Genomic DNA, 13,897 nt, shown 5'->3' with positions numbered 1-13,897 from the left:
GTTACTATAATGATAAAAATGTGCAACAGAGAATTGGTCAAACTAAATTTTCAACTATGCATGCTGATCACCATGGAGTAAGTTTTGGGTTCAAGGAAGTTCTAAAATCAACCTAGAAAAGAGTATATTGAGAAAAGGTATGGTACAACTTCAATTAATTAAGGTACTTAGATTACTGAAAGTTTTGCTATGGTAAATGCTAAGAAAAAACATTTTTAATTCATAAGAAAATAAGATTATCATATCAGAAATGGGTTTTCCAAACAAACTCCAAAAAAACAACAGGGAGGCAGACAGTAAAGGCAGAAATCACACTTAAAATGACTTTCCGAAATATTAACCGTAATAATAATGTGTTTGTCTGTATGTATATGGACATATATGTGTACATGTATACATTTTAATCCGAGATGGGGGTACAATTATGTCCCCATTTCACTTGGATACCTTTCTCCAAATACCTATAGTATGGATCTAACCATCACACAAAGCAGCCGGTTTCAAGGGCTGGATAATTCTATCGGCTATGTTAAAGTGAAATACCATTCTCATAGTGTCTACCACTGGTCTTAAGAGTTCAGGCCTCTTTTACTTTCTCCAAAAAGCCCTCCAAAGATCAAAAGGTATCTTCTTTCTTTTTTGGTCTTTTCTAACCCAAAAAGCCCCAGTCTCTTCAAATTTAAATGGTTTACACAAACTGCACTCTCTCCTGGGTCATTCCCTTGAACACTTACTTGTGAGCTCAGCAAAAACATTTTCAAACTGTGGTGCCCAGAAATAAAGACCCTCGCTGAGAGGAAAAAGGCAGAGTTCACACAGTTGTGATCTGCACAGAGAAAACTCTATTAATGCAGGCTGAAATTGGCCCAATCTCTCATATCAATACTGGAGACATGTGATAGATTTTCAGAATATGAACTCTGGCTCATTATAGCCCTGGTTCTTAATCCCTTTTCCACCCTGGCAGAGCTAGGAAATAAGACCACCCTCATAACAAACAGGACCCACTGCAGGGAGCAGGAATGGAGGTGGGATGGTAGAAAACTTCCATGCCCCACCCTTGGATTACTATTTTACCCTAGATTTAAGAGGAATAGTGTTAACATAATAAAAGCAGGAATACATATTAGATTTTAAAACAATATTAAAAATAGAAATGAGGAATTTTATTAATGTTCTAATAACAAAAAGTACAATTAGCCAGAAACTCGTTATTGAGCTTTCTTAAAAGCCCTATTGTACTCCATGTTGCTCACCACTCTCCTTCCCCAAATGATAACAAAAGGACTTAAAATAATTTCTTAGAATAAATTTAACTCTTTGAAAGACCAAAAAATTTCATGAGAAATGAAAATGGAAAAGCCAAATATATGTTCAGTCACCTATAAAATCTTAAGATCTAAGGCAAAATGAAAAATAGTGCTCCAAAAATTAATATAGGTAAATGTGTCAACAAGTAACATCAATTTGAGTGCCAAGAACAGCAGATAAAAAAGTCAGGAAGGAGGTTTTGAAGATCAACTGGTAAATATGAAAGAAAATTATCCAGTAACAGAGCAAATAACAAATTTAGAATTCATATTACTTGGGGGGGGGGGGGCAGAGCCTGCTTACAAAAGAAGCCAACTGAAGAAAAGAGAGCATTCAACTCAAAGGACTTTGTGGGACCTTGTGGGCTGATTATCTATTTATGTGACATGAATATAAAGACTACCAATATGAAATCATCAAAAAGCTACAATCTAATTATACCACTGACAACACATCTGAAACTGAGTGATACAGTGGAACAGACTTTCAGAGCAGGTCCTAGGGCGGCCACAGCCCCAGACCAACCTGTTGTCTTCAGCTCTGAGGAACCTTCTGACTCCACAACAGCATTCTCCAAAAAGCGTGCCAACATAAAAAATTTTCTAAAAGCATCCAGTTGGGAAAAGGTTTGGAACAAGGAATTAATAGTGACTTTTTCATTAACAGAATGAATGAATCGGTGACTATTAACGGAGTTTTTAATTTTAAAAGTTATCACCTATAAAAGTCTCTAGTTGTCTAGGCTCATTTTGATCTTTTCTGCATTTTACCAAACCTTCCAAGAGGTTTCTAATGCTGAGAGACCTAGTCTGAAAAATATGAAGCCTCTGAGCAAGACACCTGAAAAGTGAAGTCCATCTTAATCAGGTAAATATATCCTGAGTACTAACCATTAGAAGTTTGTTTTAAATGTGATGGATGAGTCACTGACCCCGAGTAGCAGCATTCCTTTTGTCTGTGCCCTAGCCTTTACTATTACCAATTTCTTATTATTGATTTCATCAAGGTCACTACCTGTTTTCACTTTTTTACATATTCTCCTAGAGGTGCAATTAAACTGTACTCACCTGAATCTGAATAGGAAGATTATCTTTGACTATATTTAACAGGGTCTCAGTGGGTTTGTCTTTGCACATTAAAACCAGCTCCAAGTCCATGTCATCCTTAATCAGCAAGCCTTTTGCAACCAGGCCAATCCTCATTACACCACACAATGTCCGACCACCTTGATCCCTAAAAATAAAAGTCTAAATGATTATTTTTACAACCTATTTCCCAAACTATAACTTGATCATCATTTGGCTTCCTGGATAGTCATATGATCAAAAATTAAGTCCCAGATTTAAGGGTAATAAAGTGTCTATCTTCCCCAAGGAATCAACAGAGAGCATATTTAAAGTACAGATCTTTTAATTCTTTTTTACATGTGTAGTGCTTAACAAAGTCCCTAAATACCACATCCCCTTAAACATTTTTTTAAATTATTTTTAAACTTCCTCTTTGTATCTTTTTATTAGTAATTAAAGAATTTATGAAAACCTGAACAAAATAAACTGAAAAAGAGCATCCGGGTGGAAATATGAAAGACCTGATCTCTACTCTCAGAGTAGAGCTGAGCCTGCTGGCTCAGTATCCATAACTACAAAACAGCTGTCAACTCCAGGAGCCTTATAGCTGTATCATTCAAGGAATCCACAAAAGACTATAGGGAAAGCAGAATAATGCGATGAAACTAAAGAGCTGAGGAAAGAAGGAACAGACCAAAGATATTCTGCCAGTATACGCATTCCAAATCCAGTTGTGGCTAAAAGAACAAATATTCAAACAACAGTCATGAACTGGTGCATAAAAATAATATTAACATCTATCCTTGATTTTAATACTAAAAATCTCTCGTTCGTTCATTTCTCATATCACAAAAATGTAACTAATTTTAGCAGCCATTCAACAAGTAAGTCCTTTGAGAACAGAAAACATACTAAAGGAAATCCAATCTCCCCTGCTCCTGAGGCTTATATTGTAGTTAAGTACAAAAAGTAACCTACTTAAAAGGGGAAGAGAAAGTAACATCTAGAAGAAACTATGCACCACAAACTCTCATTTAAACTTCACAACAAGTTGCATTTAAAAGACAAGGAATGTGAATCTCAGAAAAGTTAACTAATTGTTCAAGTTCAGAGAGACAGTAAAACACAAAGCCTGCATTCAAACTCAAGTTGGTGTGATCACAACACTCAGATTCTTTACATTATTATGGTTGCTTCCCAAGTTCAGAAAAAGTCAAAATTAGGTCAAGCAAGGCAACCTGAAAGTCTGGCTTCAGCAGTCTTAATATGGTTAGAGAGAAGAAAGGTCAATCTGGGGCAAAGATTCAGCACAGTGGAGAACGAACTACAGAAAGAAGAAGGAAGAGAAACAAATTGCGGCAGTAGAAATAAGACAGGAGGTTATAAATAATCTAGACTGGTTAAGTGGCTGGCATGCCTTAGAGACTCAATGAACATTAAATCAATAAAAAACTATAAGGGTGGTACAAATATAGAAAGAAAAAGGGTTTTAAAGCAAGTGATCCATATAGGAAATTATTTGATACTTAAGAAGAGAGTCCATCGCCTTTGATTCTTTCTTCTGCTGTATCCCTGTCCTCTCATCTTCTCGTTCTCCCAAAACTAATAATAGTTGATAAATTCTCCCTCCACAATCACCCTCTAACAAATGCCTTCAAACCAGTTTTTTTTTCAGGCTCTAATCGCCTCTCACCTAGACTACCTCTTCAACCACCTCGTCATTGGTCTTAACGACTAACTTCTGCCATCTCCAGTCTACTATACACAGTACACCACTCGACCAGAATAATCTTCCAAAGGCACTGCATGAATGGTACTTTGCCTACTTCTTTCCAGATGTCCCACTGAACACTTAAGCACTTAGCGTCCTGGGAGGAGACTGAGAAGACAACATGATTTCCTGGTTCCGATTCTGGCTCTGCCACTCAGTATTGTGATGCTGGGTAAATTACAAATTACCTGACTCTTTTGAACTTTCTCACTTGTAAAAAAGGAAAAATACCTTCCCTACGGAGTGGTACTAAGAATATCATGTAGTTTAATGTAAGTAATGAACTTGGCCTAGATCCTGGCATATATAGCATATATAGCCCGGTAAACAACTGCTAGCATTCCCTAAATGGTCCCTATGCTTTCGCACACCTAGATCTTTGCTGAGATTTTTTTTTTCCACTTTCAACTGCTTGCAGAAAGCCTACCCATCCTATGAGCCTACTGCAACTGCTACTTCCTTCATCAAGTTTTTTCTGATCCCCAGAACCAGCATACAATCTTTCCTGATCTATACTTTCACATTTTAGTCACAGAAATTTGAGGCCAAGATGCTAAGAAAACTGGACCTGGGGTCCAACAGATGAATAAGAATCCTGCCACACACTCACTCATTCTCTGATCTTAAGCAAGTTTGTTAATGATTCTGAGCTACTCTTTTCATATGCAAATTTGAAGTAATTTCTATAGGAAAATGGGGGCAGAAGAGGGGGATGAAAATAACAAATACTAACTGATTTGTTGTGAGATAATGTGAAAAACAGTCTGGTACAGTAACTGGCGCTCAGTAAACGGTAGCCATTATTAACTACCCAGGACTACTTGCTACTTAAACTCTGTATCATATTACTTGGTCTTAAGCAGAAGACAGCATGACTGAGCAGAGAAATAAACATCTATTTTAGTCCTGAATTTGAATATAGGAAATACTGTAAAGCAAACATAGGATATTACTTAAAATTAAGAACAGAGACCTAATATTCCTAATAATACAAATAATAGTGGGACCTTTCTTTGATTTTGTGTCAGTTTGTAAAAAGAGCACACAGATAAAAGCTACTAACAGTGTCTGGCAATAGAAGGTGCTTAATAAATAGAAGCTAGCCCTCACCCACCTTGGTGCCCTCTATAGTAATTAGTATATATCAGGAGCTCAATTCATGTTTATAATCAGAAAATAGCTCTGCTCTGGAAGATGTGCTTGCCTCTGTTCTATACAAAATAAAAATCCAAACATTCTGCGTTCCCTAAGCTCTACCACATAGGAGGGATCATAGAAAAGTGCTCAGCCTGAGACTAGTCATTCACAAAAGGGAAAGACTTTACAAAGACAGTCAAGAGTCACACACAAGTCCAAATGAAAATGTGGAGCACATAATCTTTTAAAAACTTTTAAAAACACAGTGACTTGATCCAGTTACACAAAAGTCTGCTGGAACACTTTTCAAAAATCTGTCCGGCCTTAAAAATAAACAACAGAAGTGTTAAGTTAAAAAGACTTGAATTCCAACGATAAATGAAACCCCACTTAAAAATGGCTAAGCATTTGGGGCACCGGGGTGGCTCAGCCTGGTTAAGCGTCTGACTTTGGCTCAGGTCCCATCTCATGGATCATGGGTTTGACTCCTGCATCAGGCTCTGACAGTTCAGAACCTGCTTCAGATTCTCTGCCTCCCTCTCTCTCTGCCCCTCCCCTGTACAAACTCTCTCTCTCAAAAGTAAACATCATTTTTAAAAAATGGTTAATTATCTGACTCCTGATCTTAGGGTTCCTGGGATCGAGCCCCATATCAGGCTCTGCACTGAAAACTCAGAGCCTGCTTGGGATTCTCTCACTGCAAAATGATATGGGGTACCTGGGGGCTCTTTCTGTTGAGCATGTGACTCCAGCTCAAGTCATGATCTCAGGACTCTAGAGTTCGAGCCCCACGCTGGGCTCTATGTTGACAGCTCAGAGACTGGAGCCTGCTTCAGATTCTGTGTCTCCCTCTGTCTCTGCCCTTCCTCCTCCTCCTCCAAAACTAACATTAAAAATTTTTTAAATAAATTAATAAAAATAGAAACAGTAAAAATGGCAAATTTTGTTATATATGTTTCATTAAAAATTTTTATAAAGTTTTTAAAAGGGCATAAACACATTCCAAAGTACAATTTAAATTTTTCATTTATTTTTTTAATGTTCATTTATTTTTGAGGAGAGAGAAACAGAATATGAGCAGGGGAGGGGCAGAGAGGGAAGGATACACAGAATTGGAAGGAGGCTCCAGGCTCCGAGCTGTCAGCACAGGGCCTGAAGCAGGGCTCAAACTCAGGAACCATGAGATCATGACCAGAGCTGAAGTTGGAAGCTCAACCAACTGAACCACCCAGGCACCCCTAAATATTTTTTAGTGTTTATTTTTCAGAGAGAGAGAGACACAGAGACACAGAGTGTGAGCAGGGGAAGGTCAAAGAGAGAGCAGAAGACACAGAATCCAAAGCAGGCTCCAGGTTCTGAGCTGTCAGCACCGAGCCCGACGCGGACCTTGAATCCACAAGCTGTGAGATCATGACCTAAGCCGAACTCAGACACTCAAATGACTGAGCCATCCAGGTGCCCCCAAAATACAATTTAAATATGGAGTGCATGGCTATTTAAATTGCACAGAGACTGGGACTAGATTATTGCATACTACTACTAATTAACATAATTCTCAAAATTTGGAATTATCTGCTTTAAAACCATCGTATGTATGTAAAAACTGAATTACTGCCAAGAACCTTGAAACTGATAAGGCTAGGACTATACAGGTAATGTAGACATTACCTGTAAAGAGTTAACAAAGTTAAAGGATTATATTCTTCAGCTGAAAACTGAAACTGATTAGCATCTAAAGATGAAAAGGTTACACTATCTTTCAGTGAAGAAAGTCAGTTTATCAATACTTCTCCATCCACTGTTCATTTATCACAGTTGTTTCTTTATTTACTTTAGAGGGAGTGCACGCACATGAAGGGAGAGGGAGAAAGAGAATCTTAAGCAGGGTCCATGCTCAGCGTAGAGCCTGGTGCAGGGCTCAATCCCACGACCCCAGGATCATGGCCTGATCCAGAATCAAGAGTCAGAGGCTCAACAAACTGAGTCACCCAAGCATCCCCTTATTTATCTAACATTTAACACTGAAAGCTGGAGAAAAAATTCTATAAGCTCTAATATTCCATTTATAAGTTGTAGCCAAAGTAATGCTCTTAATCCTATAAATAATCAGTCAAATGAGTTTCTCCTTTAAAGTAAATCATACTTATTCCAATCATAATGATGTCGCTCAAGACAGTAAGCTTAGTATTATGGCATACACAGTTCCATGATCTGACTCCAGTTATCAGGCAGCTTCATCTAACTCCTCTCTTACTATTGTTCCAGCACTGAGAAAACTCTGCTATAACTGCTGAAGGCTCTGGCTCCGGTTAGTCCTCCACTCATTCCCCAAATATCCAATGAGCATTTACTACATGCAAGACACTGGTGAATACTGGGAATCAACAAGGTAGATGTGGTCAAAAATACATGTAAAACACATTTTCCTGCATTCTTTCTTCTCCAACAGGGATTTTAAATACCTAAAAAAAAAAAATGACATTTGATGATTCCCCCAGAGACCAAAAACACAACTATTTATTTCTAATTTAGGAGGCTGAACCAACACATGAAAATGGTGACATTTCATATTCTCTAGAAACGACAATTTTTTAAGGGCTTGGTGCACTCTCAAAAGGCATCCCAAACAAGTCCATCTTCTTTTCGTGATCTAATTATTATTCCTTTCTTGCTTTCCTTTCAAATGTAACTCAGAAAAACTCCACAAACATTTACTTCTTACTTCTTTGTCTACAGTCACTTAAAGGAGAAAAAAATTTTTTAATGTTTTATTTATTTTTGAGAGAAGAGACAGAGAGAGAGAGAGAGAGAGAGCACGAGCGAGCGAGCGAGCGTGAGCAGGGGAGGGTCAGAGAGAGAGGGAGACACAGAATCCGAAGCAGGCTCCAGGCTCTGAGCTAGCTGTCAGCACAGAGCCTGACGCGGGGCTCGAACCCATGAACCGTGAGATCATGACCTGAACCGAAGCCGGACACTCAACTGACTGAGCCACCCAGGTGCCCCTAAAGGAGAAAACTTAAGGAAGACCATAAGCCTAACATAACCCAGCAGAACAGGACCCTGGGCTTTTCGGAGCACGGCATGAAAGCACCACAAAGGTCAGGCCACACTCACTTGGAATAGGTGTCTACAGCCTCATCCTTCTTCACTTCGGCCTCGCCCTCTGTTTTTGTGCCTTTATTTGTTTCATCAAGCCAATCTGAGACATGTTTAAGAGCACATTCAACAGTAGACACCATATTCTGAACAGCCTCAAGTTCCTCTGGAGATGGATAGATTGTTGAATGTTTCACCATAACATGGCGATCATCATTGGCAAAAGATCTAATAGATCTCTGTCAGAAGAAGAAAGAAAACAGTTACTTCAATAAAAAGAATGTTACCTAAAAAGTATGATGTGCAAAATATTATATATTTAAGTCAAATCATAGCATTAATTGTCAAACGACTGTGAAACAATTAATGTTGAGACAATAAAAAAAAACTGCACAGAACATGAAATAAAACCTCCTTCTACTGAACCACATCAGAAGACTAGAGATCTCAGGACACCTGGGTGGCTCAGTCAGTTAAGTATCCGACTTTAGCTCAAGTCACGATCTCATGGTTACTGCATTCCAGCCCCAGATTGGGCTCTCTGCTGTCAGGGTGAAGCCCACTCTGGATCCTACGTCTCCCTCTCTCTCTGTCCATTCCCTGCACTCTCTCTTGCATGCACCCTCAAAAATAAACAAACATTAAAAAAACAAAGAAAATTAGAGATCTTTCACTCATGTTTTGGTTAAGATTCATCCAGATTATTTGTTATCCCTTAGCTTGAGTCTAGTGTTTTGAATCCACTTCAAAACAGGTCATCCGTATCACACATCGTCTATGAGAAACAGATCCTTCCTAGCTTTGAGAAAGTATCTAGAAACGCGTGATGGTGACTCATGATAGCCAGTCATTCCTTTCCAAACTGCTGAAGACTTCTGCACTTTGAAAAATTGAGACTTCATAATATAATAATATAAAATACAAAGTTATGTGTCAACACTATAGAAAAACTATGGATCACATTAGAAATCTATTTACTATTTGGCATTCAAACCTTTGGTGCAAGGCCTTTATTGTTAAAATAGGTCTACAGGAGACATTCCAAACTCCATGGGGAAAATATATACTGCAAAAAATTCAACTTCCCAAAGTAATTTACAAATGTACTACATTCTCAATCAAAATCCCCTCAAGATACATTTACTTAATACTCAACAAAAATCATTTTAAAGCTCATCCAGGGGGAAAAAAAAATCAATGAAACCATCAAGAAATATTCTACAAAGATGGATGAGTGGTACAATTACACTGAAACAAAATATCAAAAATTTAAAAAGCAATAATTAAAGTGACACGCTGGCCCAGAAATCAGTGGAGCAGATTAGAGCCCAGAAATAGAATGAATTTCATGAAAATTTAATAGAGTATATCCTTCACACTCATGAGTCACACTTCCAAAACCCTTTGAATATTTCCAAATGTACAAATTCCATGAAGACACTCGTACCAACCCACTGCAAAATGAATAGGAATAAGGTGGTTTCGTTTCCATAAAGCCTGAAGTATTCCATTTAAAGGGCAGCTAGGTGTCTTTACTTATATGAACTTTTATGTGCTAGGAGATGATAAATATTTTGTTTGGAAGTCTACCACAAAATAAAAAAATTCTCAATTCTTTATCAGTCACCTGGCTCTTTTGTTTTTGTCTGAGTATTAGTGTTTAAAAATCATACTAATTTGTACACTAGTAAATTAATACTACAGTATTACTGTCCCCTATAAAATGAAGCAAACTATAAAGGTAAGCAATCCTTTGAAACTCTCAAATTTTATATTTAAAAAAGGATGAAAATCAATCACAAAGCTTTCTTTTTTTCTAGATAAAATTTATTTCTGTCTAGATTTTTTCCTTGCTCAAAGTCCACAACCAGGGGCGCGTGGGTGGCTCAGTCGGCTAAGCGTCCGACTTCGGCTCAGGTCATGATCTCAAGGTCCGTGGGTTCGAGCCCCGTGGCAGGCTCTGTGCTGACAGCTCAGAGCCTGGAGCCTGCTTCAGATTCTGTGTCTCCCTCTCTGTCCCTCAAAATAAAATAATAAAGACAAAATTTTAAAAAACAAAACAAAACAAAGTCCACAACCAGTTTTCTAACTGGAACCTTTTGCCACAAAGAAACAAGCTTTTTCATTTCCTGAGATTTACTCACATATCCCAAAATAAGTAACAAGGAAACAAAACAAGCCTATAACAAACTGGAGATGCTAAGTTGTATTGGGATAAATTATTAAATTACTTGACTTGCTCTTTAGTCAAGAAGAAATTTACTAATTTTTTTAGTTCTGCATGGCTGGCAGCCTTAGAGGGTGGATGTTAACTTGGGATCTTCTCTGTCATTTACTTGTATGGTGAGTTACTAAATTACTTAGCTAAATTACTCAGTCTTACATACCAGCCTCACCTCCACAAAATTACATATTGCTACATACCACAAACCTTTGGTGTTTCACAAATAACACAGACTGCCAATGGTAAATCCAAGAATCCATGAGTCTACTGGATATAGATAAAACAATGATGAAAGGAAAAATAAAAGGTATTACAAAAAAAAAAAAGACAAAGGGATGGTTATCTTATTTACCCCAACAAGGTCCAAATGGATTTGTTTAAAGATTGACACATTTAAATTGGAAAGAACTATGCAGAAACACAAAGTTGCTATTCAAATCTAAGATCTAAGAGGTAAAGCAATAGGAGAAATTGGAAAATACCTACCAACCAATTAAACCATGTCAACAAAATTCCTACATCAGAAAATCTAAACCAAATTTAAAATGAATAAATAGCAAAGGAATTTTTTATCAGCTATAACTAATACTAAAAAAGCATTTAAATTGCAAAAATCAAGACTATAATAAATAAATAGGCTAAAGAGAAATATATTTCATATTCGAGGAAACCAAGTCCCAGTGTCCCTCAACTAAGACTAAATGACAAAGAAAACCCTAAGTTAACTAACATTTGCCCCTACCACCTCTGGAGAATTTCTTTTCTAAAGAGCAAATCAACTAAGTTATAATCCCTAGAACAAATTTTTTAAAAATCAACTAACACTTAAAGAAATACCATCAGGCTTGCTAAACAACAGATTTCAAACACACTGATGATTAATATTTTTGTGCTTTTTCTCCCACTTATAACATCTTTTTTAAGCCTTTCCTCTCACTTATACTTAGGGAAAAAATTCACACAACATCCTCCAGAACCAAAATACTAGAAGGAAAAGTTCAACGCATTTTACCAGTTGATACACTAGGCACCAAAGGTTATGATCTCGTTTAACATCTCATTTGGGTATGAATTTTCCACAAAAAGTGAGGATCCTTGAGAGTAGGTTCAATGACCCCGATATGCTCAACACTTGACCCTGCTATTTTGAAAGCATGTGGAAAAAGGTGACTTTTTGAGTTCCATACTCAAACTTCATAAACTCCTACACCACTCACATCACTAATTAAAAGACTGGTTCAAGAATTTTAATTTCCACTGCTAAAAAACTAAACTTCAGGGAGAAGACTAGAGAAAAATTACATAATTTCATGTTTCAGGTCACCTAAGCCATCCTTCTGTCAGTTTGCTAACACCAGTTTTATTAGAAAATATTATTTATGAGTATTTAATAATTTATGGCCTGAAGGCTCATGAGGCTCCATCTTGTGGTTTAAAGGGCTCATAATAAATCTGAACTCATTGGCTTTGCTTAAATAGTGGAGTGCCATCTTCATCTGATGCACGAGAGCCAAAAATTAACACCATTGTTTTTCACTTGCCCTCATTATTAACATTTCCAATTTTAAACTACTAGAATCTCTTAGAAATAAATTAAGGAAACATGAATAATACCTACCATGGTTTTCTATAGTGTTTTAGCTTCTTTTTCCAATCCTTTCCCCACTTTCTTGTCGTCTTCACTAGACACTGTTCTGTGTGACAGTACCTCCTCATAAGCCTGAGTCCCTTGAAAGCTCAAAGTCAATATGGCAAAGATGTTTGAAGACTTATTCTCTGGAATACACCTGCAAGAGAAAGAGAAACAACTTTTCAAAACTGCTTATTTACAAGTAGTTTCATATCTGAATGTGGAGCTTATTATAAACATGCTATTAACTAAAAAGAAATATTCTTTATAGAGGAAAATGACCTCATTCCAAACAAACTAAACATATCTTCTGAAGGCCTGAGGCTGAAAGCCTAACTGATATGGCCAAAAAAGTAACACTCCCGGAAGCCACAATGTGGCAGCTGGCTGACTTGCACTCAAGGAGATGAATACATTAACAGACGCAGATTCAGTAAAGAAGTGCTACCTAAGGGGCGCCCGGGCGGCTCAGTCAGTTTTGTGTCTGACTCAGCTCAGATCATGATCTCAGGGTTCATGAAATGGAGCCCCGGACTGAGTTCCACACTAACAGCAGAGAACCTGCTTGGGATTTTCTCTCTCCCCCAATCTCTCTGACCTTCCCAAGTACTTACTCTCTCTCCTCCCACAAAGTAAGTAAACTTAAAAAAAAATTAATAATTTTTTAAAATTTTAGAATAAAAAAGAGAAGAAAAAAAGTAATACTATTGGTGGCACAATGTTACCATTAACCATGAGATTTGCAATTAGAAATTGGCATTAGCCATGGGGCACCTGGGTGGCTCAGTCGGGTGAGCCTCTGACTTTGGCTCGGGTCATGATCTTGCAGTTCATGGGTTTGAGCCCTATGTCAGGCTCTGTGCTGACAGCTCAGAGCCTGGAGCCTGCTTTGGAGTCTGTGTTTCCTTCTCTCTGCCCCTCTCCTGCTTACATTCTGCCCCCCTCTGTCTCTTAAAGAAACTAAAACTTTAAAAAAATTTTTTAAAGAAATTAGCATTAGCCAGACCTATTAAAAAAGTAGATACTCCACCTGAAAATATAATACCACCATTAACTGAAACCATGAAGCTTTTCCAATTGATACTGCCTTCAGACAGTACATGCTGGTACAATGTTTCTTTCATCATTTTTAGGTCTAAAACTCAGCATGCTTTTTTGACTCTGTTCCCCTAACTCCTAAGAAACCCTGTGCCCAGATTTCAGCCTATATGTGCTGTATGCCAAACTCCTCAATACTCACTAGATCCTGACTTCATTACCCAGGGATGACTCCATCAAAATCCCACTGTTATGTTTCTGACCAGAGGCCTAATTACTATTAACCCTTTACTCCATCTTTATGAGATTTTATTCCAGATAGGATAAAAGTAAACTCTTCAGAGCACTGATGAAATTCTTATAAATTATAAGCCAAGATGTTTTTAAAAAAAGAGAGGGAGAGAGAGAGCGTGCAACCATCAAAACAGAACAACACATAGCTACATGGATATCAGAAGTTATTTATACACCATAGAATATACACAAAATAGCTTCCTCTTCATTTCAGTATCTTTCCTTTAAATTTCCTTTAAGTAATAACCCCCCTATACTTTTGCCTGTAATAGTTTCCTAATACTCTCAGTTGCTCTCTTAAAGAAAAAATCCTTTTTTAATTTTTGGGA

The 13,897-nt window shown here is 37.5% G+C and overlaps 1 protein-coding gene across 4 annotated transcripts in view; it reads right to left on the bottom strand.

Moving 5' to 3' along the window:
- The window catches only part of STRBP (spermatid perinuclear RNA binding protein), a 143,479-nt gene that overhangs the window by 59,966 nt on the left and 69,616 nt on the right, over positions 1-13,897 (bottom strand). For 3 of the 4 annotated variants that reach the window (XM_029920023.1, XM_029920024.1, XM_029920025.1), the window contains exons 2-5: positions 12,225-12,393; positions 10,807-10,873; positions 8,401-8,621; positions 2,379-2,544 (exon numbers count right to left, since the gene is read on the bottom strand). In XM_029920023.1, the coding sequence (XP_029775883.1) occupies positions 2,379-2,544; positions 8,401-8,621; positions 10,807-10,873; positions 12,225-12,322 (552 nt within the window). In that variant the 5' untranslated portion in view covers positions 12,323-12,393. Of the gene's footprint in view, positions 1-2,378; positions 2,545-8,400; positions 8,622-10,806; positions 10,874-12,224; positions 12,394-13,897 lie in introns of those variants that run through there. The other variant, XM_029920026.1, reaches the window with a different exon arrangement.

The sequence above is a fragment of the Suricata suricatta genome, chromosome 13 (assembly GCF_006229205.1).
Source record: "Suricata suricatta isolate VVHF042 chromosome 13, meerkat_22Aug2017_6uvM2_HiC, whole genome shotgun sequence".
Classification (NCBI taxonomy): Eukaryota; Metazoa; Chordata; class Mammalia; order Carnivora; family Herpestidae; genus Suricata; species Suricata suricatta.
Note: the sequence above shows the minus strand (reverse complement) of the source record. Positions and strands in the feature narration are given on the sequence as shown.